Raw genomic sequence first — 26,034 nt, forward strand, 5'->3', positions numbered from 1 at the left:
GCCAGTGAAGTAAAACAAATTGTGTTTAAAAGCAGTGAAGCTAGATGAGCGTGCGTCCTGAAGATAAGGATGGAGAAGAATGTTGTTGGAAGTCTCTCTTCCGTCATGGACAAAGATCAGCATTGGCACAAGAATCTCCGTGCCAGGACCACACGATTCCATTAAGAAACTGCGTGTTCTGTAAAAATAAATGTTTTACATTAATGAAAATATAACAATGAATAAAGCATATCAATCTTTACCTGATCTAATAAGCACACTGAAATGCTCATGATGAAAAAACCGTAAAAATTGAATTCACATCAATCAACAGCCTTACTCCTTAGGTTGAGGTAAATTTCCTGGTGCTAAAGAAAGTGTCATGAAGTATTGCAGTAGTGTGGTGATAGGTTGTACTGATGCTTACCTTATCATATGGGCGATGAATTTAGTAGGCATTTGACTTTCATCAAGCAGATCTGGTACATGTTCATACACATGGCAGGTTATTCACTTCACACGCTTCATGTCTCTGAAACTGTAAGTGGGAATGGGACAAGGAAATTCTCTACATTAGTTACAAATTTACACAAATTTACCTAAGAGAAATATAACTGTACCTATCTCTTAGCTGGGTTGTCTTCTAAAAACAGAAGTAAAAACATACATTACAACAAACATGCTGTGGCAGCCTGGCAGGGTACGCCACCAAAATTGAAAGATTCAGAAAAGATCCTATGGTTCATGAACAAGAATACCTATGTTTTATGAAAATATGAATTGTAATGGTCTGGTAGCAGTCATGGGGAAATACCTTATCTCGGCAGATTTGTATTCCACTCCATGTGGTCTTCATCTTCAAACATGAGTTTTAGGCCTTTGACAGCATGATGGGCCTAATGGATGGAAATTGACTGAGAGCTAAGTCAACTTTTTGGAATGACTGACAGTAGGCCTATGCATCTAGAATTTGAAGAAATAAGTTGGTACAGTATAAAAATAAGGAAACTAGGTCAAGATAAACCTACATATATTACGAAATTCAATTTGGTAATTTAAATCACAGGAATATAAGTACATATTAGCTACAATTTTGTTTCGCCCTTTTCGCCTCGTTTCACGATACAACAACAACAAAGGCGACATTGGCGACATCTGGTAATGAGTTTTGAATCCTAAGTTGGTTGCACAGTCCCAGCTCAAATTATCGGAGTTCTATTGTCGCGTGTGGAGTTCTACTGTCGAGCCCTGGAGTTCAATTGTCAGGTATTTTTAAAAATAAAATATTGGGGTTCTATTGTCGGTGGGGTTCTATTGTCGGTCGGGTATTTTTAATAATATTAACCAAATTAGGATTCAAATTTAAAAACTCATTACCAGATGTCGCTAGGGTCGCCTTTGTTGTTTTTACAATGTTAAATGAGGCGAAAAGGGCGAAACAAATTGTAGCTGATTAATACTTTCTGTGATTATATTCCTGTGATTTCTTATACCAAATTGAACTTCGTAACTTGTGTAGGTTTATCTTGACTGAGGTTTATGATGCATTAGGACGCTGAGATTTATGATGCATACTGTCAGTCATTCCAAAAGTTGACTTAGCGCTCAGTCACTTTCCCTACAATAGACCCATCATGTTGTCAAAAGCCTAAAACTCATGTGTGAAGCTCACATATTGTCGAATACAAATGTGTGGAGACAAGGTATTTCCCCATTACTGCTACCACACCAACCACACCACGTCAAATGCCTTACTAAATTCAGCACCATTCACCCGTATGATAAAGGTAAGCATCAATATAACCTATCACCACGCTACTGCAATACTTCATGACACTTTCTTTAGCATCAGGAAATTTACCTCAACCTAAGGAGTAAGGCTGTTGGTTGCTGTGATTTCCATTTTAGCGGTTTTATATAATGAAAAGTGTGCTTGTTAGTATAGGTAAAGATTGATATGCTTTATTCATTGTTATATTTTCATTAATGTAAAACATTTATTTTTACAGAACACGCAGTTTCTTAATGGAATCGTGTGGTCCTGGCACGGAGATTCTTGTGCCAATGCTGATCTTTGTCCATGACGGAAGAGAGACTTCCAACAACATTCTTCTCCATCCTTATCTTCAGGACGCACGCTCATCTAGCTTCACTGCTTTTAAACACAATTTGTTTTACTTCACTGGCGACTTGGCGAGTTTCTGGACCACTTCGCTACCCTCTGCTGTTCCAAACCTGCAGTCACTCACCACGGGATTATGCCTAGGTACCCAACAATTGACTTATATTCTTAGGTTTTCTACCAATAGTCTACTTGCGTTAAAGTTTGTGTCTGTGTTATAATTCCAAAATCAGGCCCTTCTTGCGCGTAAGCAAAGTTTTACTTGGACGTTTCTTTTTTCTAACGCTAGATGGCTTTTTGCAAATTTGTAGCTGTCAAAACAGTCAGTTTCAGTTACTTTGCACATCTTTTTAAACATTTATTGGCAGTTATTTTGTTGAAATATTTAGTGATAACTAACGATAACTATTCCCCCAACAAAGCTCACTTGTTAGATTTTCGATATTTGATTTTTTTTTCTACTTCCGGTTTACTCATTTCTGTCAGTAGTTTAGTAAATATTCATCTGACGTACGAAAGAACCACAAATTCGTGATCCTCGTCAAATTTGTGGTAAAGTTCATGTTTTGTTTTTTACGTATTCGTACTTCCGGTTTCGAAAATTTTCCTGAACATATAGTTCAGGAAAATTCTCGATTTTGGCCAAATTTTGGATTTCGTTTAAATCACACCTAATCGACCCCAAATTTCATGGGGATCACGAATATGTGGTTTATTTTGACGACAGCTCAATGGTTGAGGCGCTGTGGTTACTTCCGGTTTACTTCCGGAATTTTTTTTAAAGACTAGCAAGTGAGCTTTGTTCTGTTAACAGTTCTCAACATTGCAAGCTTGATTTAAACTTTAAAAAATTGCATATTTAAATATTTGAGCTAAAAAACCTGATTATTGTTTCTTTCTGTATTATGTAACTTTCATTGGCATGTCAGTAAATAAGAATTGTCGTCTCTTTATTCAGGTAATCCAGAGGAAATTTCGAGAAGATGGACACCATAACGTCGCCGGTATCTCCAAAGTGTCAGCGCGGATCATCATTTGTTGTTGGTAATATGTTTGTGTTTGTGTTAGTTAACCCGTTGTCTGCCACGCCTTTGTTCTCTCCTAGCTCCTTTGCACGGGCCGCGCTGGCCGGCCTCGTGGATTTCATGCCGCGAGGTCGGAGTGTCGCCAAGCCCAAAATTTGCCGCAAGGCAAGCCTGTTAGGCAATGCACCATAGGGACTTCCCCCTTGTCGATACGGTGATGGATTCTCCTGTCACCGTGTCAGCCCGGACTTGTCAGCAATGGCAAGTCCCACTTTGGTCACGGATCCTTCAGACGTGGCGCGTAGAGTAGTAGAGTACAACCTACGGGTTGTATGGCGTGGCAGCCAACGGGTTAACTTTAGTGTATGTATTTATGCATGTGATTGTAAAATGTGGTGGAATTGTGGGTGGAGGTGGGACAATAAAGCAATTCCTTTTAAAGTTTGTTGTTGGCCATGTCTCGTAACTTGTAATAAAAAAATGTTTAGCATTTGACTTGTATATTTTGTGACTGATCATGTTCAGATTTTTTAAATAAATTGCTGTGCAAACCAAACATTTTCTACAACACCTTTTTTTACCCCAACTTAAGTTAAAAACAGAACTGTTAACATCGAAAATTTTTAGTTAACACCACAGTACATTTGTTTCGAATCTTGCCCTGTAAATAAAGTTCGTCCAAACACTAGAACATGTCGGAATGCAGAGCGACTAGAGAAATAGCCACCTCCAACATACGAAATAGGAAAGATCCAATAAAAATCAGAAAACGTCGCAATGTCAAGGCTTTTAGGTGGCAAGAGAAGTCGTACAAAGTGATTACCCAGGTTAAAAAATTCTTTTTCTCTTTAAAGATCAACAATTCCCAGTAACTAGTAATTATTAAGATATGACCGACAAAAATGAACATGATTATTAAAATTGAAAATTCGACTTTAGTATTCAGAAACGTCCATGTAGTAAGTTGGAGAAGCGTAGGGTGTGGTGTAATATTCAGGTGCCTCAGTGGTGTAGTAAGTCGGGATAGAGTAATACTTCGAAGCTTCGGTGTAGTTGGTCGGAGCAGCGTAAGTAGTGGTATAATACTCAGGTGCCTTGGTAGGTTAGAACATAGGATCCTCGGTGTAGCAGCTATGTGTAGCGTAGGTTGTGGGGTAGTAAACTGGAGCCTCGGTGTAGTGTTCCGGTTCAACGTAGTACGAAGGAGCAGCCGCTGTGTAGTAAGTCGGGGCTGCGTTTTACTCGGCCACCTAAGTTATAGTTGTCTAGCTTGAGGCAGAGTAATACTTCGGGGCTGCGTTGTTGTGACTCGGGGAAGCATAAGTTGTGGTGTAATAATCTGGAGCCTTGTTGGTGTAGTAATTGGGCGACTCGGTGTAGTATTCAGCCGCTTTGGTGGAGTAATAAGTTGGAGCCTCGGTGTAGTAGCTAGGAACTATATAATTCTTGGGAACCTCGGTGTAGTAAGCTGGGGCAACATACGTGTAGGTGTAGTACTCCGGTGACTTGGTGGTGTAGTACTTGGGAGCCTCGGTGTAGTACTCAGGATCTTTGATGATGTAGCTCGGGGCAGCGTTAGCTGCGGTGTAATATTCTGGAGCCTTGGTGATGTAGTAGTTGTGGGCCTCAGTGTAGTAACCGGTTGTTGCGAATGTTGTCGTTGTGTAGTAAGGCGGCGGTGTGGTGCCTTGGTATCCACCATACACAGGAGACATTGGTACACCAGTGATCGAGCCAGCCTTCAACGATACGACAAACGGCAACAGCACAACACCATCATCAACTATGCGGTAAATAATTTAAACATCAATATTCAATATGGTACATAAACAGATAAAAAACAAATAATTGACACAAACTCCATAAAACAGAATATTTACCCGATTGCGTACTGATAATACGAAGAAGAATGCACTTGGGAAGAGTACACTGCAGTTGTTCATCCATGTTTCGTTGCCAGTATTGTTCTCTCCAGCCAATCACCCTGATACAACAGCAAAGTGATGATATTCCCTACGACGACGACCCAATTTGATACCACAAAAGAAGGCAGCATCTCCGGCCTAATAAAAAATAAAGTTCAAACCCAGTAATTAAAATCTAATTTAACAAGAACTTACTATCCAACAACAACATCAGAGCAGTCATTGTTGGTCAAGTTTTAAGCAATAAAATCAATATGAAATAAAATGTTCAAGGATTCTTACAAGCCAGATGGTCGATCGTGCTTCGAGCTCGGTATTGACTCGATAACCACCAAAATTGGAATCTATTTCCAAACCAGAAGCGACAGCCAAACCCGTGTTCGCGTCCTAACCGACAACAGAGACGACATGGTCAGTTTAAATCTGCAGAAATGAATTCTAGATTTTAATTAACATCGCTAAAACATGTACTGAAATAATTGTTTACCTTTTGACCATCGTTTAAGGTCAATGCAACCTCGTCGTCTTCCAAAATTGCAGCCTAAACATAAGCTTTGGGCAAAACATTAACACTTTCCGCTTTCACCTTCTCGGTTGTCCATTGGTTAAACATTTAGAGGACTCGGCATGTGTTAGCGCCATCGATGTTGCGGGACAGCGTGACGTGCTCGTGGACATCTTTAAGGGCACCGCTCAGGGATTGGAAAAGATTTTCGTTTACTACCTAACAAGAAAATAAAGGCTATTTTTAGAGGAATTCCTAGAACTAATTCTATTCGTAAAACTAATTCACAGAAATAAATTGCTAGCAGTGTAAATAGACTTAGATACTATCGAGCAGGAAGACTATCAAACTTATTCAACATTTCATTAAGGTGTAATCATTGAGACTTTTAAAGACGAATTTCGTTTGGAATAAAATGTTTACCTGTGGCAATAACGCACTTGTCGTAGGTGATGGTACGGCCATCGTCAAGTTCGGCTTTCCGACCAACAATGTCAAGTTTAACGACGCGGTGTACACGTACGAATGTGTTGTCTTTGCTATTCAATTCGACGCGATTGCAGTAGAATTCGTCTTGTTCGTAAAACAGACAAGGAAGGAAAACAAGTCATTAATACATGTTCCACAAAATTACAGTAATAAAGAGCTCACCTTCACTCTTTGTCGTTCCACTGTTTGAAGCGAAGTTTATTCGAAACTTCAGGGCTGCCGTGTTGGGTGTCGGAGAAGCTAACTTGACTGATTTCTGTCGTACTTGGGCGCTCCAGTGTAGAATTCCGACAGCTTTGGTTGTGTAATAAGCTGAAGCCTCGGTGTCGTTGGTTGGGGCAGCATACGTAGTTGCGTAATCTAAGGTGCCTTGGTGGTGTAGTACTTGGGAGCCTCGGTGTAGTACTCTAGCGTCTTGGTAGTGTAGCTCGAGGAGCAACACAAGTTGTGGTGTAATAATCTGGATCCTTGGTGGCTTAACTGTAAACCCAACTGTGCAACCTCGGTGTAGTAACTGGTCGTTGCGTATGTTGTTGTGTAGTAAGGCGGTGGCGTTGCGGTTTGGTATCCGCCTTATCCAGGAGACATCGGAACACCAGCCGTCCACCCAGCCATCGACGATACAACAACCAATAGCAGCACGACAGCATAGATAACCAGACTACATTAAATATTCAACAATAACGGACAGATTATCAAACAGAAAAAATAGAAATTGATACAAAATTCCACATAGAAATACAGAATATTCACCCGTGATTGTGACCTGATAATACGACGAAGAATGCAGCTGCTGCATGGTCGGAGATGCTCACTCGATTGACTTCCGTTGCCTTTTTTCTTCCCTTTTAAAAGATTTTCTCTCGTGGTCGACATCAACGATACGACACCCACAGCAACACAACGCCATAATTAACTATGCAATAAAATAAACAATTGGATATTATTTTTCGAAGATAACTAATCGTATCAACAACTCAAAACAAGATAGAATAGATTTACGATTCGAAATTTAAAATGAATTTTTACCCATAATTGCGAACTGATATTAGGACGAATAATGCAGCTGTTGCCGTATCGGAGACACTCACTCGACTGATCCCAGTCAACTTTTCTCTCGCCTTTTATACGACTTTTTCTCACCCCTCCTCTCAAGCCTTGTGGCTATTTTACCTTCTTGATAATGATGCAAAACGTCCCATTCTCACCCAACCTCTTCTCCACTGTATGACACCTTTTCGTAATGATCTCCATGACCTTCGATTGAAATGCAAACTGGCCTTTATTTCCTTCTTTAGGTAGACGTTGCTGGGGATGGGTCTACAAAAACCAATATCAAAATGAATACCAAAATACCAAATAGCTTATCCTTGTGGCTATTCTACCTGCTTGATAATGAAGCAACACGTGTCATTCTCACCCAACCTCTACACCACTGCATGCCAGTTTTACGTAATGTTTCTCGTGACCTTCAAGCGTGAAGGACATGGGAATGGGCCTTTTTCTTTCTTCGGGTTGACGTTGTTGGGGTTGGGTCTAAAAAAACCAATATCAAAATAAATATCAAATCATAAATGATAACGGCTTAAACTTTAGTCTCTTCAAAAAATATACCAATTGACATTTGAGTCATTTGACTCATTTCTTCAGTGAATGAATAAATCTTCCATTTCGAACCGTTTGAACAACAATCGGCTTTTTTGAAAATATTCTACTGCAAACTTATCTAAGTTTCAAACACATGATCCCTGCACCTGCGGCCGGAGCAGAAAATCTCAAAATAGAGATAAAAATAGGTAAATTATTAATTTAAAAAAATTTAAATCAAAGCTTCTCATAAAATGATTGAATAAAATTAATAAAATAATAAATTTGACGCAACTGCTAAAGCTCGATAGACTGTCACAGTTCGTCCTCTACATTCACAACGCTTAACTCAAAAATTAACTTGAATGATCCTAAGTAACCACCCAGGAGAAGCGGGGGGAAAAAATCGTATTTCCAAAACTGATTTAGGAGTATCTAACACGCAAATCGAATGATTGATTGACAATACCTGAACTCTAGGCCTATGGATTTTGTAACCGTAAATCAACAATGAGATCCTACTAGCAGCTATTTAACATAAATGAATAACATTTACAGGAGCTAACCTTACCCTGTCTTTTACATTGACCTCTACACCACCGCATGCCAGTTTTACGTAATGTTTCTCGTGACCCAAGCGGAAAAAACTAGCCGACCTGTCTGCAGGTTTTCTTGCATGCAAAACACACAACGAAGACATGCAAAAAAAACTAACGAATCTAAAAATCCTCACAAATGTTGACTGCAAAGTTACCTCGAGCATGAATGAGGATTCCCCAGAGTCCAGAGCCTTTATTCCAAACTGATATCAAGACGTCGCAAAAGGCCAGTAACGGCAACCAGCGCCCAACTCCATTGACCACAAGAACGAAATTCATAACCTTCGTGTTTGCAGATCTGTTGGAAAGAATAAAATGATTATTGGCTTATAAATATAACCTATATTAACAGTAAATTAACAAACAAATGATTCGCATTCTCAACATTAAAGAATACAAGGAAGAATTTCCATTTATTTAACAAACAATGTCAGGTGTCAGGATAAAAGAGAATTGGAGATATTTACCTGCATTTACGATCATCGTCTCCAAATTAAATGGCGAATCGAACGAAAAAGGTCGTGTCATCTGGTGGACATAATTTTAGCCACCTAGTGAGAGCCGAACGGTAACGGAACGGTTTTTAAATAACCAAGTTACCCAAATAGCTAAGTAGCCAAATATATGGACTCCAAAGCTAATATGCTGTATAAAGTCCAAAAGCTCTAAGATACAGATATAGTCAACTTATGGTGAGAACTGAGAAGTGAAAAACAGAATACCAAATCTTTAATTCACCTAATCAAGCCTATCATTCTCAGCCTCGGACGTCAGGGCAAACACATCCGTTCCTACGTATTCCGGTGTGTTCAAAGCCAAGAATTTAGGATCTTGCAGACCACTTTGAGAATCTTTTCCCTTGCGGCGAAGTCTAGTATTTTAAGTGAGAGTCCAGCCAGCTCTTCTTAAGGCAGGATCTAAGGCGTCAGCACTCAGCACCAATCATTAAAAAAAGGAATATTTCTGTCTCGACTGCCAAGATCTGTGTTCAATAAAATTTGTATGGTATTTGAAGAAATTTAGGCGAAAAATACAAAGGTTATTACTATCCATGAAGGTGAGACGTCGGCCAACAATCCTTCGTTCCATCTCTCGGTGAGCCGTTTCTCTCTTGGGAGTGATGGTGTCGATTTCGTCATTAAATATTACACACGGAGCGGAAGACGTCGCTCGTTCAAACAGGAAACGGATTGCTATTCACTATTCAGACTCACCAAATACACCAGAAACCGGAGCTGGAGCGGCAACTTTCAAAAAAGGGATTTCTATTTCATAAAATATAAAAGGTTATAAACCAGAAGTATGTTAAAAAAAAATAAAATAAATACGTACTTACACCGGCAAGAGGCTGAGCCAGCAACATTTACCGCAGTCTGGTGGTTCGTGAAGAAGAAATCCGCTACGTGGAGACATCTCATGCTTGATGCTTTATGTGAAGAATAAGCTTATCCACATCTTTCCAAGAGATGAATTTTTAAATTGTTTAGTTTTTCAGCGTATTGACACAGGACAACGAAAAGTATTTTCCAACGAAATAATCGCGCATTTTACCGTTGTCTGAAAAGGTTTGAATAGTACAGCAATCACCTGGTTTGATTACTCCGGCATTTGGATAAGGAGAGCAACAGGCGTATAAGTGTATCTTATCAGCATTGCTAAGCGTTGAGGCGTCATCACTACCTGTCCAATAACTAAGTTCCATTTCTAAAACGAATGAAAATTCAGACACTGTTGAGCTTTGGTGCCTCTATTGAGCAAAACTTACTTCCTTTTTCATGTAATAAGCCATTTCTGGTTGAGCATCGCTTTGTTTTTCTCATCTAGTGTCGCTCAGCTGCAAAATTAGAACAATGCATTGCGGTAAGCCACGATCAATGTAAAAATATTGGGAATAACTGGCTGGTTTACCTTATCAAATGGGTATTTTTCCTTCCAGTTATCTCACTGTTCGAGTGCTGCTACCCGGCTGCTGGAAAGTCTGGAATAGAGAAGGCACCAAAACGAATGTCGCCTCGTCAGTGGATCCGGCGCAATTCTCTATGGCTTAAAAGGACTCCGTCATCCGCAATCAGATCAGACTGCAGAAAGACACAAAGACACAAGAAAAAATCATATCAACAAATAGCCAACTAAGAAAGAAAAACGACCTCCAAAATGATGATGGATGTTACCTTACCTTACCCCTTTTCTAATGAAAACCCTTAGCCAACCTCACCTCTACGAAAATAATAATTAATATGAATATGCATATTTGAACAGACAACATTTAAAAAGTTGTCTGTTTCATCCCCGTCTAAAGGATACATGACTTTCTTCCAGAGTTAGTCTTCAGCGGATGCACGACCATGTCTTAATGGTTATGGAACCTAGTGTTATGAAACGAAAAGTCCCGGGTTAGATTCCTCCTTCCCCTTTAAAATTTTTATTCTGCTGTTCCCCATGTCTGTATCTATGTACAAAAAGACTGCGCAAGTACTAACTTAACACTACACAACTCACAAGCTGAACCTGACAAAAACTAACCCAATGGTCAATACTAACCGAACATAATCTAAATATACACACTTCTACTAACACTAAATCACTGTAGGATTTAAAAATGAAACAACTTGAGATAAACAGTTCATGGTTAACCAGATCAATTACCTACCGAAAGACGTGGGACAATCCTGTACGCCGTTGTACTAAAACGTTCACTACTGCTCTAATAGACCGGCATGACAGATGGCGAATCCTGAATGAACAACATTTGTTTTCTTATTAAGAATGGAAAGTTAAATAATTACGACAAAAATTTAAGAAAGGGGGAAGGGATAAATCACATCAGTAATGACAGTACAATTACAGAGAAAAATCAATCCAGATTAAAGTTTACCCTGAAATTGATGAGATAAGATATGGCAGCTCTTTCCATCACTAAAACAAACCCAAAATAACAAATAATGAAATAATTTCACAATTTAAACAAAAATCACAAAATGTGAGAAATGAATCTTTTACCGATCGCCGGAAGGCTATCCAGCAGTTTGAATGAAACAAGCAGTGGTTTGCGATGTCAAATGGTGAGTGGATCTAATTTGGCACGCCGAAGATTCGGTTCATCGCGGTGATCGAGTCCGATGCGATCATGGCCAACCAATCAATTCACGAATCGGCGACACTTTACAGGCACAGATAAGACATTATGAAGATACGAACGAATATATACGTCAATCAACAAAAGCAAAGGGAGAAGAAAAGCAGACTACGGGATGATATTCGTTAAGCAATTTGAAACTCTAATACTATGTCGCTGACTAGCACAGCAATGCGCGTCTGCGCTCGTTTAATTTAAGATTACATTTTTACTTACCAACTACTACGAAAGAATCGTTAAATCATTGGTGGCTTCTCTTTGTAGTCTTGGTTTCAACCATTCGCAAGTCCATGGGATCCTTGATGATATTATAGTACTTGGGAACATCTACGGGCTCACGTAATCTGCAACTACCGTAGAAGCTGGCGTAGTTTCCTGTCATTAGCACAAGTTTACTCAACCTTGAATATCGATTGAAATTCCTCTCTAGCAATTTTTGCTGCCAAAATATAACGAATTATTAACCAAAAAAGTGATTGAATGGTATGCAACAATGAAATCATATGAATCATATCCTTGTTAGTCACCTGCCTCAGACAGTACAGCTCGTAATAGAGGGGCTTTTCAAATTCCGTCTTGGCCAAAACTGCAGCAACAGTTCATCTGATGGGGGCTCGAGTAGTGTCATGTATGACTCATCACCAAAGCCAATTTCTTCGAGAATTTCACTTTATTAGGTGACAAAGATGAGTTTTGTAATGAATCAGCATTGGCGTCCATGTAGATCGTGACCCAAAGATTCCAGAGTCTGAAAAGAGAAATAAAGAATTTCTTCAAAATATCCAGAAAAAGTCATTTTTACTTAAACACACAACCACGAGATGCTTACTCAATAATCTTGTTGATCACATTGTGGAAGCTGTTGAATGAAAGGATGAAAAATTATCTCGACGTTTTTCTCCATTGAACCTTCATGAACAAGTTAGCAAAAAACTGGGTTGCTTTTCGACGATTCCACACCAGCGTTGACGTTCTCCTCACTTCTTTAAAAATGCTATTAGGTGAACTGAACATTCTGTCTGGCTGATTCACATAGATAGGAGTTGCAGTTTCTGAATGTTTGAGTTCACTTCATTACATACTTGTCCTACATCACTGGGTTATTCACAAACAGAGGTAATTTTAAAAATCACACAGTACACTTAGACTTGCTTCTATTGCATCTAGGTGCTAAGTGGTGGTGTGATTGTGTGATCTTCTTGTAGAATTTTTTTTTTAAGGGAAGATGACTCACTTATTGCACCAATGTGATCTGCTGGGCACATGGGCTGTTTCAAACCTTTCCTTAATTTGACTGACTTGTTTCAAGTTTCAATCACGTTAAGAGGTAACGGCTATAACGGAACAGGGAACATTTTAGGCAATAGAGAAAAACAAGCAAATTTCTGCGTAAACTGACTCATTTTCCCCAATATGCTCGCAAAAACTCGATACTGAAACTTTGCAATTTATCCTGATGGCAGCCTCACCATACAACGTCTGTGCTGTCGCGTGTCGCCTGAGTCCCTGAGAACTTTAGCCGCTTTTGTACTGCGGAGTGCAGACGAACTTCCGGGAGAACTGGAAACTGAAAGCGGTGTTGCCATTAGAAAATGAGTGAAAATAGAAGAGAAAAAATCGGAGGAATTGTTTAACAGAATCAAAACTAACGCAATCCATCAATTAGATCAATCAATTAAGAGATCAACGATCAAACTAAAATCGGTGTGAGTATAGTCGGAAATTATCAACAACATATTACATATTATGAGATACAGCTTAAGAGTTATAAGAAGACAACAAGATAATAAGTTACCCTTACCCAATTAACTTGACTTGAGGCTCTGACTTGATCCATTGACAGCATAGATAGGTAGACTAGATGAATCCTTCCATCTCCTGTTTGTGCATGTACTTTTAACATTCAAATTTATTTCTAGGACGAGTTGACAACAATACAAAACGGTTCAATTCCATGAAACCGAAATTTTAATTCATGTTAGATGGTCAAAACTCAGAAGACTAAACAATAAGTTTATAATGTGTCAAAAATGAAATCTCCCACGATATCAAGTACGGAAGAAGGAACTGGAAAATTTAATGTTCGCTACTATCCAGGGACTTGAGAAAACGATCCTCAACTACACGAGGGACAATCAAGTGGCGAATAGGGAGAAGTGAAAGGAGAATGACAGGGAAAATCATCTTCATGTAAGGCCAAGGAACAAACCCAAAGAGACACATGGGCATCAGCTGAGCCAATTTGCATCGCAAAATGTTTATTGAGTTTAGTTAGGTATCAGAGGAGCGTGTCAAAGCTACACACCATTCTTGTATAAATTATTCATTCCATGTTAATTTTCGACGTAACCTATTCGAGAAATCACGACTCATCTTTAACAATAGGCTAATTCCAGTTCCCACTGACATTAATAATTGCACCGAGGGACATTCTGGCGATAGTCGCACTGTTGGGGTTGAGGATTAAAGACCAATCCACCAGGACAGTTCTAAATGTGTAAAAGGTTCGTTTTTTGTTAGCTAATCTATCACAAATAGTTTCTTGATTATTAAAACTTACGAATAGATAGGGAGTCCCATTGGAGCACATGTAAAATGAGTTGCAATCATAAGGATTGGATTTAATGCCATCGGATTGACAGGAGAATGGCGTCGTCGTGGGACGTTGCGTAGTGGCGACGGACACGCCCGTGATTGACGCAATCCAATTCAAGTAAGACTGGACTCGAGTGAAGCCCTTCGGCTTCATCAACTCACAAAGATTATCTCCGAACGAAGCGATGCCAATCTGAACCCACGTACCATCGACAGAGTAAACCATCGGTCCGCCACTGTCGCCCTATCCCAACAATTCAATGAATTTCAATTTTACGTAATAGAATAGATTGATGGCACCTTGCAAATTCCGCCCCGTGTTCCATTAGTGCAAATCATAGTGCTGGCTATGATACTACCCCACGTTTCACTGCACTTTTCGTTGGAGATGACAGTCGTAGAAGCTTTGAGTAATACGTCGCTAGTCGATTCAACAGCTGAGAAAATCGGAATGGTTGAATATTATTTCTACAATCAAAAGGCCAAAAAAATTAATAAAATCACCGTCAGAGTAGTAACCCCATCCGCTGACTATAACCGTGTCGTTTACGTGATCTCTATTGCCCAGATCTGCCAAGACTACCGATCGAATTCGAGCTGTAAATCCAATTAAAAAAATTATTGGATCGTAAATTATTAAAACAACAGAGCATAAGCCAACCAATATTTACCAGTGAATACGACGTTGACTGGGAGTTTAATGAGGGCAATGTCATCTGGGAATGTCTGACTGGAATATTTAGGATGAATGTAGAATTCTTTTGATTGCAAAGTGACTGTATCAGCATTGTTGATATTCAAATTGTGACCTCCTAGGACGACCGTAACCGATTCAGCACTATTATGAAATTCAATTGAATTACTTAAATTTGATGAAATAAGTCGAGAAAATAATTTACCCGTCCATGCAATGAGCTGCAGTCATAATCCAATTTTGACTGATGAGTGAACCTCCACACTCACGTTGCATGCCCATTCTCGCAATTGTCAGATGGGCCATCCAAGGGAATTCACCGGGCACCGACTCTGTACCTCCTACGATCCTCGAATCTTTACTGGGGAAATCCTATTATTAGAAATTGGATTTAAAAATTAGGCGACGATATATTTTTTTAAATATAAGTTTACCAAGAGAGTTGCATTCCCAAGGGCAAAGCAGCCACAGACGAAACCGACTGTAAGGATAAGTTGAACGTTCATGGCGAAATGAAGAAAAACGAATGATTAAAAGGCTCGTTTTATACACATTTTATCAACTTATTCTTCTAGTTTCGTCATTTACCTATTCATTTGTAGTCTTGAAAAGTATGACGCAAATCTGTTGTTGCCTGGGCGGAAATTTCAGTTGTGTGCCAACCGGTAGAACCTGGTCGTTTTTCCATTATCCTACCAAATAAAATAAACTTTATTATGAGTTGTAAACATAATAAACGACAAGGAACGAACCAGGGCCCTCGAATCAGCCGGCGTCCAAGGAATCATTTAGGTGATTTAGCTTATCGCAAGGCCCAAAACACAATATGATAAATGACACGGTATTTTACTGAGATACCTGTAATAGTAGCACACAAATTTGTGTTATCTACATAGTCAAGTGTAGGTGTGTATGATTTACATAGGATTGTTATACTGTTACAAGGTGAAGATGATGACATGATACAATTAAAAGTACGTAAATAAAAGGATTGGAGCCATGTACGTAATCTGACTATATAATTGCAAACCTTACGACTCGTTATTTGATAAGACGAATATAAAATGTCATGTCAAAAGAAAAACTAGAAAACAACTAAATATGTGATTCAATAACCAGTTGTTTGAGCAATAAGAGATTATTTTCAAAAACTGTAAGTGATGAAATTAAAAGCTTTTAATAGTCATCAACAGTAATTACCTGGTCATATTTTTTCCAAGGTGACAGTATTTTCAGCTGCTGCCTAAGCACAAGGAATAAAAAGATTGTCGTTTGATAAAGTTGATTAGCAATGAAGGTCACCCAACTAAATAAGTCAAGACTTGCTTGAGAACTTTGATCAAGTGATAAACTACGGCTCAGGACATCACAAGACCAAAACACAGAAAGGTGGCAGTGGCAGTAAGAAAAGGTGAATTTTTAATCATGCTCACCTGCCGTAGTTAGCTAGCAGACTAAAGACTGGCAGGTCTTTAGAATTTACCAAATAACACTCAAAGGTTAACAATTGTCACTAAAAAAATCACTTACTACGTATGGATGTGTAGATAGAGCGAGATAGAGCCACCATGATAAAGTTGCACGCTAATACGCAAACAGAAACTAGATTAAACCTGCTAGGCAATACCAGCATCACGCCTTTACCTGCCTTTACATTCCTACTTAATGTGTTTTGAACTATGTCAATTAGAAATGAAATCAGTTTTTTTATGTCATTCAAAACTTCGACATAAAAAGTTTGAAAAACTTAATTAAACACAATTTCGTACGTTTTTAAAAAATTCGTTAAAGAAAAATTACGTTAATTCGTTGAGAAAAAGTTCCTAAAACTGGCTCCGCCATGTGTTGATTGTGTCCAATGTCGTCTGCTACGCAAAATTTGCCAGCGACTTAAGAGTCATCTAACGGGGTAACGGCCATTTTTTATTTATGTCCCCGGGTTTTTCGAAAATCGAAACAAATGATCTCAATTCCATTCTTTCCTTAATATAAAGCAAGGTTTGAAGCAAAAGTAATTTTTAAAAATCACTTCAAACTGAAAAATCTGTGTAATCTTTCCACCTCATATAAGTAACAACTTTTTTTTAGTTTCATTTATTTGATTACTTTATCTGACTGAAGTCTGTAGATAGACGATGGGTAGGACTAGAGACACATTCTTTTCTTATCAATATACATTCTTTAATCTGATTTTATCCATCAATATCTAAATGGCTTTATTGTATAACTAGGCAGTTTCTAAATTTCATAATTAAATCCAACAAATCCTCGTTTCTCCACAACTTTTCATTTCAAATTAAAATCAACTAAATTTATTTTCCCATTGTCAAATGTCTGCAATCAACAATGATGTGTCTGTCTGTTGGAAACATGACTATTTGCAGGCTGCATTTTATGTGACACATTTGAAATAAACAATCAATCGCCAATAGTTTATTTAGAGGGGGTTCAAGACGATTACATAACGCAGATGATTTAATTATGATTACATGTAACTCTGTTTTTTCCATCAAATCTTCAAAACTTCATCGTTGGAGTGACCATTTACGGCTCCCCAGTGTAGTCCTCGCAGCCGGGAACGTTTCCAGGAAATTCACAATTGCACATTGCATAGTAAAAGATGGTACCAGCAACGGGACAATCCTGATTTCATTTTGATATTTAAAATTAGTTAAAAAAATAGAGAATTTAAATTTAAAAAAAATAATACTTACGTAAAGATAAGCCATTCCATTAGAGCAATAGTAAAAGTATTTGGTGCATTCCAGATCAGGATATGGATAAAGTCCATTTTCCCTATTCCTGATTAGAAATTTAAATCGATTAAAAATTATTTTTTTAAAGTCATTTGATTGACTTACTTGCAACTAAAAACGTTTGGATCTTCGGTTGTTGTTGTTCTTATAGTAGTTGTCGTTGGAGGTCTAGTGGTGGTAGTTGTAGTGGTGGTAGTTGTAGTGGTGGTAGTTGTAGTGGTCGTTGTCGGCCTCTGTCTTGGCGGGATTCCAGTTTGATTGTAAATCCAATCGACGTAGTGGCTGACGCGAGCGTACAGATTGGGTTTAGCCGAACTCTGGCAATCGATGGTCTTTTCTCCGAACCAGGCAACACCAATGACGAACCATTCCTGTTCGTCTTCTCGGTAATCATTCATTGGTCCGCCATCATCTCCCTGTCATCCCGAAGGAAAAAGGATAAAATACGAGTTGCAACAGAATTTGTCAAAATTTGGCATTACGTAACAATAACGACGTCCTTGCGATCCATCACCGCAGATGATTTTCTCATCTGAAAAGGATCCGACTCCGGCATTCTGTTGACAGGTGGTGTATGGAATGACTGTGGTGTCAACTTGGCGGAGGGTGGGACTCAATCCGCTGTCAGCTGCGTAATTTTTATTGTTTCAGTACGTCAGTTATTATTAAAAAATAGAATGAAACCAAGTAAATTACGAGTGCTAGAGAAATTTCCCCATCCAGTCAAGACAACTGGATCGCCAACTTGTTTAGGGTCGTCAGAGTAAGGTAATGCTGATGGTCGGATCCATTCTTTTTTATTAAAATAGAAAAACAAAAATGTTGAAATAAAATTACTGACTTGACCAAGTATTATGCTTACGGTTGAGAGGAATGTCTTGCGGCAATTTGATGAGTGAAATGTCGTCCTCAACTTTGCCAATGTACCATCCAGGATAATTGATCGACTGAGCGTCTGCCCCTTCCAAAGTGTACGTTACTTGGTGTTGGTCGCTGCTGCCGGGATTGACGTCATGGGCTCCCAAAGTGATGGCCACTTTGACGGCTCTGTATTTTCATTTTAAAAACTTTTTTACTCACATTCTAAACTTTTTTAAAATTATTATTGTATCAAATACCCAACAGTGCAGTGAGCGGCCGTTAAGATCCAGCGGTTGCTGATCAGGGTTCCACCGCATTTGGCAATGTCGCCGTTCCAGAAATTCACTTCCAGATAAGCCATGAAAGGAAATTCGTTGGGAGTCGTTTCCTGGCCACCGACGATCCTCTCCTCATGGCTGGACTTTTGCGATCCAATGTGATATCCTTTTTAAAATTTAATGTTTGGTTAGATTAAATTTGAAGAGATTGAATTAAATATTTACCTGATTGGACTGGTAGGTGATACTTTGAAGAATGGCTAGTCAAAATGGAACTGAGCCGGAATGCGGGGCATTGCGTAACCTTGCCGCTGATGAAAGCCTCGACGTTAATCGCCGAGACGAGGAAAAAAGTGACGAAAAGAGCGACTCGTTGACCCGACATGTTGCGTCCTGTTTCGAGCTCACACTGCATTCGATAATGCCAATGCACTGCCCGTTTATATCATCCATCATGTCATGATTATTGACGGGTGGCCATAGTTCAGAACGCAGCGCCCACGAAACATCCAACCTGTCAAAATGATAAGATAAAAGCACAAAACTGTCTCAAATAGTTTCAAACCTGTGGGTGAAAACCAAACGGTGGGATTCGTCCATTTCTCCAAGTTTTGTTGACTCAAGGATTTACATTCTCCGATAATGTCAACTTCACAGCCTAGGGATTAAAAAGTAAATATTTCTACGCCTCCATCAATGAAGAAAGTTTTTGTTTCCCGTCGCTACTCTGGACCGAGAGCAAACACAGGTCAGCCGTCGCCACCTCCAGATTTCAATAAAATCTGTCGAGAAATTTGGACCTTTTCGACTTTCCTTCTAGTTATCAAACAGTGAGCTCATTGTTAATACATCTGAAAAAGTTGGGGAATTATATGAAGTCACCGACAAAGGGATCGGCAGCTGCAATCGATTCCAACTGGCGACAAGCTGATAGACAAAGTTATCACGTCATTGGAGAACAAAATGTGTGGTACATAATGGCAATATATTCCAAATCCGGGTTTCGTCATTTTAAAAGAGACTTTTATCAGTTTTCAGCAATTTCAATGACACAGTTCGTCAGTTACATAAAACTGCGTTTTACTACTGCTACAAGTCTAAATCAGTTTTTGTTATAATTTCCTTTTTTTCCAAGTTGATCGAAAATGAATTTTAAAAAAAGAACTTTTTATTTCACTTCATCCCAACATCCCGCCACGTTGGATGGATAGTCACAATCGCAGATAAACTCGTTGAAAACCGTTCCAGCATCCGGACATATCTATATATAAAGGCGAGATTAAACCATTATTCAAAGAAAACAATATTCGAAGACTCACGTATTCATAAGAGTAACCGTTGGAGCAATAGAAAAATGTTCTGGAGCAATCGTTCCATGGGTTTGGATACACTCCATTTGGTTTCCCTCTATTTCATGCATTTTTAAATGTGTTAACCGTATCGTATTAAATTAATGTCACAAAACCACTTACTTGCAATCAAACTCTGATGGATAACTAGTACTAGGAGTGGGTGCATCAGTGACTGTAGTAGTTGCTTTAGTCGTCGTCGGGGTAGTTGTGGTCGGGGTAGTGGTGGTTGATCGGGTAGTTGTTGGGGTGGTGGTAGGGGGCCTTGTTGTGGTTGTTGTGGTGGTAGTCGTCGTCGTTGTGGTCGTCGTGGTAACAGGTTTGGGGACGGGAACAATATCTGTATTGTTGTAAATCCAGTCGACGTAATAACTGACTCGAGTGTAGATGTTGGGCAGTCGTGAATCCTGGCAATTGTCGCTGCTGTCGCCCATCCATGCAACTCCAACAACCGAATATGTTCCCCAATACGAGTCGTACAAATTCATCGGTCCACCATCATCACCCTTTGCAAATTACAATTAGTTTTACAACAAAAAATGTGGCAAAAAGTATCAAAAATAAATTACATAGCAAAACCGACGGCCTTGAGATCCATCTCCGCAAATGATTTTATCACCAGAAAAAGACCCCACTCCAGACTGTTGTTGGCATTGACCGTTGGTGCCGTCCGACGAGATGACAGTCGTCAAGGTTTTCCGCAGGTAGGCACTGAATCCGGTATTGGCTGTAAATCAATCAATCAATTAAATATCTTTCAACTGTTGTAATTAAAAAGTAATCCACATACAAGTGCTGGAGTAGTTTCCCCATCCGATGAGCGTGACGGGATTGCCAAATTGATTGGAATCATCCGCATATGGAAGACAAGCCGGACGGACGTAATCTGAGGGAGAACAATTAATTTATAAAATTCGATGCAAATTGATAATGGTTAATCAAGTCTTACTGGACAAAGAAGCAGCGTAGGGCAGTTCGATGAGCGCAATGTCGTTCTCCACATCGCCATACCTCCAAGACGGATGAGTGATCCACTTGCGAGTAGAGAACTCTTGCCGGAAGTTATCGTTGCTGGTGGAGGTGATGTCGTGAGCTCCTAGGCTGACGGAAATGTTGACAGCGCCAAAAGTGCAATGAGCTGCCGTCAGGATCCAGCGGCCGTCGATGACTGTTCCACCGCATTGTGCCGAATCTCCGCTCCAAAAGTAAATGCGCAAAAAGGCCATCCAAGGGAACTCGTTGGGAGCCACGACCGATCCAGCGACGATCCGCGAGTTCAATTGATTAGCAACACCGCACTGAATGGTAGCTGTGAAATCAAGAAACAAAATTATCAAAATGAAAATTGGTAAATATTGAAATTAAGGGTTTGATTAACCTTTTGGTTCTTGGTGCCAAATTACTCCTCGGGCGGACAAAGGGTCGGTTTTGCAAGGAACAACATCGCCAGGTTGTCCAACTGTGGCAGGAAGCAAATTCGTCACGAAGAATAAGACGACAATGGATGCAAAGATCACCTTCATTTTACCTAGAGAAAATGATCCAACGTTAGTAAAAAGTATCGAGTGGTTCTAGTGTGCTTGAAATGCTCACTTTATATATGCAGAGAGGCAGATGAAGAAATGGAAATTACCGTTCTTATCGTTGTTGAATATGCAGTTAAGACTTAAGACTTATTGCGTGCCGATGAATTAAGAAAACGGTTTGGTGACCTCATTTAGGAACGCACGGAATTCATATTTCGTCACTCATTGCTGAGCACTACTCTACACAGAATAGTTATTTGGATGGCAGGCATTGCTGGATCATTGGGTCTACACCATCGTGCTGGTGGTGAGCCATCAATAAATCTATCAAATTGTGTATAAAGATTGTGTTGGAAAATCTTACTTTCGAGATTCATTTGCCTTTCAAGATAATATCTCACCGACAGTGTGGGTTGAACCTGCATTTCTATCAAAGGCATGGAATTAAGCAAATGTTATCAAACTGACAATTAAATCCCTGTGTTCTCAGTCTCGCTAGGTATTACCTCATAACACTTGTAAAGAGCACCGTGTAAGCAATGACTTGTATAAAAAATACAGATAACAAATTACAAAAGACTGATTTATGTAAATCTGATTGAAAAGTATTACCTTTATGATTTATCAGGACAAGAGGAACTAAAAGTTCACCTGCATGCTGGCTGCATCATCTCATACTAATCTGCAGACATTAATGGTTCATTTAAAAACATCATACACACGGTTGGTGTTACTATATACCTTATTAGTGATTACGATGGATCTGCTAAGGGATTTGAAAACTTAAACTATCCAAATCTATTAATGCAAACAAAATTCTAACGACCACGAGGGGTACATTACAGAACATTGGGGGGGAGTGGGGGAGTAGGAGCAGGGGGAGGGTGAGAGGTGTTTATAGGAAAAACAAAAGAGTAACGTTACGCGAATTACAAATTTGAAGTTGCGAATAGAAAACAGTTCCAGCATCTGGACAAGTCTGCAATAGTTGATAAGTGTAAGTCAGCTCTATAAGTACCAAAATATTTTTACAATTTCAATGTGATTACGCTTTCGTATTTGTTGTAATTGGAGCACAAGTAGGAAAATGGTTGAACAATCATCATTGGCGTAGTAGATACCGTCCGGTTTGTTTCTTTATTAAACAAATTATTATAACATAAGACTGAAAAAGGGAGTGTGTTTGTTTTTTAAAACTTACGTGCAACTAACGACGGTCGGATCTTCCGTCATTCGTCTTGTCATTTGTTGTACCCAATCACGATCCTTGATTGATACAACACGCACTTTGTAATTTATTTGATTATAGCGGGGATTTTTATCATTTTTTTGTTCAAATAGCGCAACTAGTCAAACAGTGGGGGGTTGTTATGACGTCAATCGTCCCACTTTGTCAGTCAAAGATCGAGCAGCCGTCGATAAATGTATCACCTGCCAAATCTCCACTCCAAAAGGAAGTCCGCAAAAATGCCGTCTGCCAGAAGAACTTGTTAGGAGCCACGAATGATCTAACAAATAAAATAAAATAAAATAAAACAACTAGGAATGGTGAATGCTGGCATTGAAATAAAAAAAATGTGTTGTATAATTTATAAACACATGGAACAAGGGATTGGATTTTCAAGGAACAAATTCGCTGGATTGTCTATTGTAGCAGGCAGCAAAGTCACGAGGAATCAGATCATAATCAATTCAATAATGCCATATAATTGAACATAGGCAAAATGAACCTATGATATGCAATGAGAAAATTATCGAATGCTGTATCCCCCCACACTTGTTGAAGGCATTATTGACATATAGCCACAATTACTGTAAACAAACAAATGCAAAGACTTTATTTTAAAAAAGCAGAGATAAAAAAATTGAAAAGGTTATTAAATTGCAAAACAGATAATGTAAACCAGACTGAGCAAGGCATAGGTTATCTCTTACATGATTCAGCAACACAAAAGAAAATATAACTGTTCATCTGACTCATCTCCACACTTATCTGCATTAATTAGATCACTAAACACATTAAACAAACAGGAGGATTTTAAAACTGTAACAATAATCGGGTTCTTTTTTAACAAATATTTTGTTATGATCGAACCTCAAGGGAGCCATTTTAAAAACCCTCGGAAGGTCGGAGAGAGAATAAATGGAATACGATGGAAAACAAATGAGTAACGCTAAGCAAATTGCAAATAAAAGATTTGAAAAATAAAAAGATAAAAACAAGAAACGATATGGGAATTTTCAATTTTGTATAATTTCAGTAAGATTATTTTGCAATACAATAGCAATAGAAATTGAAATAAATTTGATCCGAGGAAATTTTCAGAAGAATTATTGGGCCGGATCCGAAGATGAGACTCCACACGCCGGTACGTTGTATGGGAAATCGCATGCACAAATTTGCGAATTGAAAACAGTTCCAGCATCTGGGCAAGTCTGCAATTTAGTGAAATCAGCAATTAATACCAAACTATTTGTTGCTATCTTTAATTTATGTAATTACGTATTCGTATTTGTTACTATTGGAGCACATGTAGAAGATGATTGAACAATCATCGAATGGATTGGCGTAGATACCGTCCGGTTTGTTTCTAAATTAATCAAATTATTATTACATCACACTGAAAAAAGTAATGGCTTTTCTTTGTTTTATTTACCTGCAACTAAAGACGGTCGGATCTTCTGTCGTTGTGGTTGTTGTTGTGGTCGTCGTTGTGGTTGTAGTTGTTGTGGTGGTTGTCGTTGTGGTTGTCGGTTTTGGAGTAGGAGCGATATCAGTGTTGTTGTAGATCCAGTCCAGGTAGTACCGGACTCGACCGTAAATATTAGGCAATCGGGAACTTTGACAGTTGACTGTAGCGTCACCTAGCGAGGCCACTCCTACGACCGTGTACGATTCCGTCAAGTTGTTGAAATAATTCATCGGCCCACCATCATCTCCCTTTTGTAAATAGAGAAAAAATCAGGAAAATTACGAACGTTTTCATTTAAACTTTAGGATAAATTACATAGCAAAAACGATTTCCGGTGGATCCATCGCCGCAAATGACTTTGTCACCGGAAAAGGGCCCGTTGCCCCACAGTTGTTGGCATTGGCCGTTGTCACCGGATGAAGAAATAACTGACGTTTGAACCTTGCGTAATTCAGGACTCAAACCCGAGTCCGCTGTATCCAAAATCAAAATTAATTAACAATTTGATTCGAATAAAAATAAATTAAAAATATACGTACGGGTACTGGAATAGTTTCCCCATCCGGCAAGAGTCACGGGATCTCCAACTTGGTCGGAATCATCCGAATACGGAAGACAGGCCGGTAAGATATATTCTGCGCATATTTTTAAATTGAGCTATTTGATTGAATTGAATTCATAATTCATTAAGTCAATTATTACTGGAATAGTTGATTTCCTGGGGCAGTTCCAACAACGCCATATCGTCTTCCGTTTTGCCGTAATAATAACCGGGATAAGTTTTAATATTCTGAGCAGGAACGACAACAGTTTGACGATGAGGTTCGTTCCCAGCAGACGTATCGTGCGACCCCAAAACCACCGAAATGTTGACAACCCTTGAAGAAATTCACGATTCAAATTCTACATTGCATAAACTATTGTTAAAGCTGGTTAAAGTTACCCGAAGGTGCAATGGGCAGCCGTTAGGATCCATTTGGATCCGATTAAAGTCCCAGTGCAAGTAGCTCTATCTCCACTCCAAAAGTAAAGATTCAGAAAAACCGTCCAGGGATATTCGTTCGGTTCCGACACTTCCCCACCGACGATCCTTGACACTGCACTATTGGCCACTCCGCATTTGAAATCTAATTTGAAACATTCAATGAAAAATTATTAACTATTTGAAATAATAAATAGGTGAAATACCTTGATTGGCTAGTGGGATAAAATCAGCATTCTGATCCAGAGCGAAGGATTTCAACTTGCCATTGGCTATGCAAGGCTGTTGAGTCTCCCGGGACAGAATGGCAGCCCAACCAAAAGACAAAAATCCAATAAGGAATAATGCCATCACCGTCCATTTCTGATGACTAAACGAGTACGCCATGGCAGCCAGCAAATTTGGTGTTTGTGTTGGATTTTGATGGGTTTGCTGTCCGCTTTTTATACCTTATTTTGGGCGGGGCTGGATAGCCATTTGCCATGTCATTTTACCGATAATCGTTCAAGGTAAATTACAAATAACTTTCCTATTTGAAAAAGATTAGACGAAAGTCTAAGATGTGACAGCAATTTATAATACCAGTGTTAATCTTCTTGAAGAAATTAGAATTTGTTGTGTTAGAATTGCAGAGGCTTATTACCATGTGCGTCATAGGGACAATACAAGTTGCATAAAAATAGATTTTCGATCCCACAACAGGGTCCTCGATAGATACGACATGCACTTTGTAATTTATTGGATAACGTAGGGGAATTTAATTTTTTTCAAAAGGCGAAACAAGTCAAACAATTGGTCCGTTATGACGTCAATCGTTCCACTTATTTAGTCCTTTTTTTTTATTGCTTCAAGTCCGAATGAATATTCATATCGTTATTGTAAAAAACCTTTCGTTTCCTAATCCATTGATGGCACATAAAGCTGCGATGAATT

At 39.0% G+C, this 26,034-nt stretch overlaps 5 protein-coding genes and 2 long non-coding RNA genes across 11 annotated transcripts in view; 1 reads left to right on the forward strand and 6 right to left on the reverse strand.

Moving 5' to 3' along the window:
* Positions 1 to 248: 248 nt before the first annotated feature.
* LOC124196768 lies at positions 249 to 834 on the reverse strand. The gene is made up of 4 exons (XR_006875820.1): positions 794 to 834; positions 600 to 714; positions 407 to 517; positions 249 to 347 (listed from the first exon to the last, which is right to left on the reverse strand). It is a non-coding gene; the product is annotated as an uncharacterized LOC124196768 (long non-coding RNA).
* A 473-nt stretch (positions 835 to 1,307) lies between these two features.
* On the forward strand, positions 1,308 to 2,044 carry LOC124196807. The gene is made up of 3 exons (XR_006875830.1): positions 1,308 to 1,766; positions 1,826 to 1,924; positions 1,989 to 2,044. It is a non-coding gene; the product is annotated as an uncharacterized LOC124196807 (long non-coding RNA).
* Positions 2,045 to 3,733: 1,689 nt separating this feature from the next.
* The window catches only part of LOC124196773 (probable glutamate receptor), a 104,707-nt gene continuing 82,406 nt past the window's right edge, over positions 3,734 to 26,034 (reverse strand). The window contains exons 19-27 of the mRNA XM_046591990.1: positions 7,431 to 7,581; positions 7,075 to 7,365; positions 6,799 to 6,961; positions 6,208 to 6,706; positions 5,980 to 6,129; positions 5,539 to 5,775; positions 5,334 to 5,474; positions 5,007 to 5,189; positions 3,734 to 4,909 (exon numbers count right to left, since the gene is read on the reverse strand). The gene's annotated coding sequence lies outside the window, so the exon portion shown is untranslated. The remainder of the gene's footprint in view (positions 4,910 to 5,006; positions 5,190 to 5,333; positions 5,475 to 5,538; positions 5,776 to 5,979; positions 6,130 to 6,207; positions 6,707 to 6,798; positions 6,962 to 7,074; positions 7,366 to 7,430; positions 7,582 to 26,034) is intronic.
* Positions 13,259 to 16,397, reverse strand: LOC124196800 (brachyurin-like). Of its 5 annotated transcripts, XM_046592032.1 has the most exons (11): positions 16,187 to 16,397; positions 15,857 to 15,899; positions 15,409 to 15,514; positions 15,245 to 15,348; positions 15,091 to 15,137; positions 14,862 to 15,028; positions 14,634 to 14,800; positions 14,467 to 14,559; positions 14,263 to 14,399; positions 13,928 to 14,206; positions 13,259 to 13,856 (listed from the first exon to the last, which is right to left on the reverse strand). In XM_046592032.1, the coding sequence occupies exons 6-11, from the start codon at positions 14,960 to 14,962 to the stop codon at positions 13,776 to 13,778; spliced, it is 858 nt and encodes a 285-aa protein (XP_046447988.1). In that variant the 5' UTR covers positions 14,963 to 15,028; positions 15,091 to 15,137; positions 15,245 to 15,348; positions 15,409 to 15,514; positions 15,857 to 15,899; positions 16,187 to 16,397; the 3' UTR covers positions 13,259 to 13,775. The 5 variants fall into 5 exon arrangements, with proteins under 5 accessions (XP_046447988.1, XP_046447990.1, XP_046447989.1 ...); XM_046592034.1 differs by lacking the exon at positions 15,409 to 15,514; XM_046592033.1 differs by lacking the exon at positions 16,187 to 16,397 and having other exon boundaries at positions 15,857 to 15,931.
* Positions 17,075 to 18,997, reverse strand: LOC124196785 (chymotrypsin BI-like). Its single transcript, XM_046592008.1, has 8 exons — positions 18,777 to 18,997; positions 18,531 to 18,717; positions 18,275 to 18,459; positions 18,109 to 18,204; positions 17,895 to 18,040; positions 17,518 to 17,828; positions 17,371 to 17,458; positions 17,075 to 17,299 (listed from the first exon to the last, which is right to left on the reverse strand). Exons 1-8 carry the CDS (start codon positions 18,964 to 18,966, stop codon positions 17,201 to 17,203), a joined length of 1,302 nt encoding a protein of 433 aa, XP_046447964.1. The 5' UTR covers positions 18,967 to 18,997; the 3' UTR covers positions 17,075 to 17,200.
* On the reverse strand, positions 19,518 to 21,480 carry LOC124196783 (chymotrypsin BI-like). The gene is made up of 7 exons (XM_046592005.1): positions 21,279 to 21,480; positions 20,850 to 21,209; positions 20,691 to 20,786; positions 20,470 to 20,627; positions 20,024 to 20,406; positions 19,871 to 19,958; positions 19,518 to 19,812 (listed from the first exon to the last, which is right to left on the reverse strand). Exons 1-7 carry the CDS (start codon positions 21,421 to 21,423, stop codon positions 19,720 to 19,722), a joined length of 1,323 nt encoding a protein of 440 aa, XP_046447961.1. The 5' UTR covers positions 21,424 to 21,480; the 3' UTR covers positions 19,518 to 19,719.
* LOC124196787 (brachyurin-like) lies at positions 23,662 to 25,620 on the reverse strand. The gene is made up of 8 exons (XM_046592011.1): positions 25,308 to 25,620; positions 25,063 to 25,246; positions 24,822 to 24,997; positions 24,659 to 24,754; positions 24,435 to 24,592; positions 24,084 to 24,367; positions 23,930 to 24,017; positions 23,662 to 23,862 (listed from the first exon to the last, which is right to left on the reverse strand). Exons 1-8 carry the CDS (start codon positions 25,486 to 25,488, stop codon positions 23,758 to 23,760), a joined length of 1,272 nt encoding a protein of 423 aa, XP_046447967.1. The 5' UTR covers positions 25,489 to 25,620; the 3' UTR covers positions 23,662 to 23,757.

The sequence above is a fragment of the Daphnia pulex genome, chromosome 7 (genome assembly GCF_021134715.1).
Source record: "Daphnia pulex isolate KAP4 chromosome 7, ASM2113471v1".
NCBI lineage: Eukaryota > Metazoa > Arthropoda > Branchiopoda > Diplostraca > Daphniidae > Daphnia > Daphnia pulex.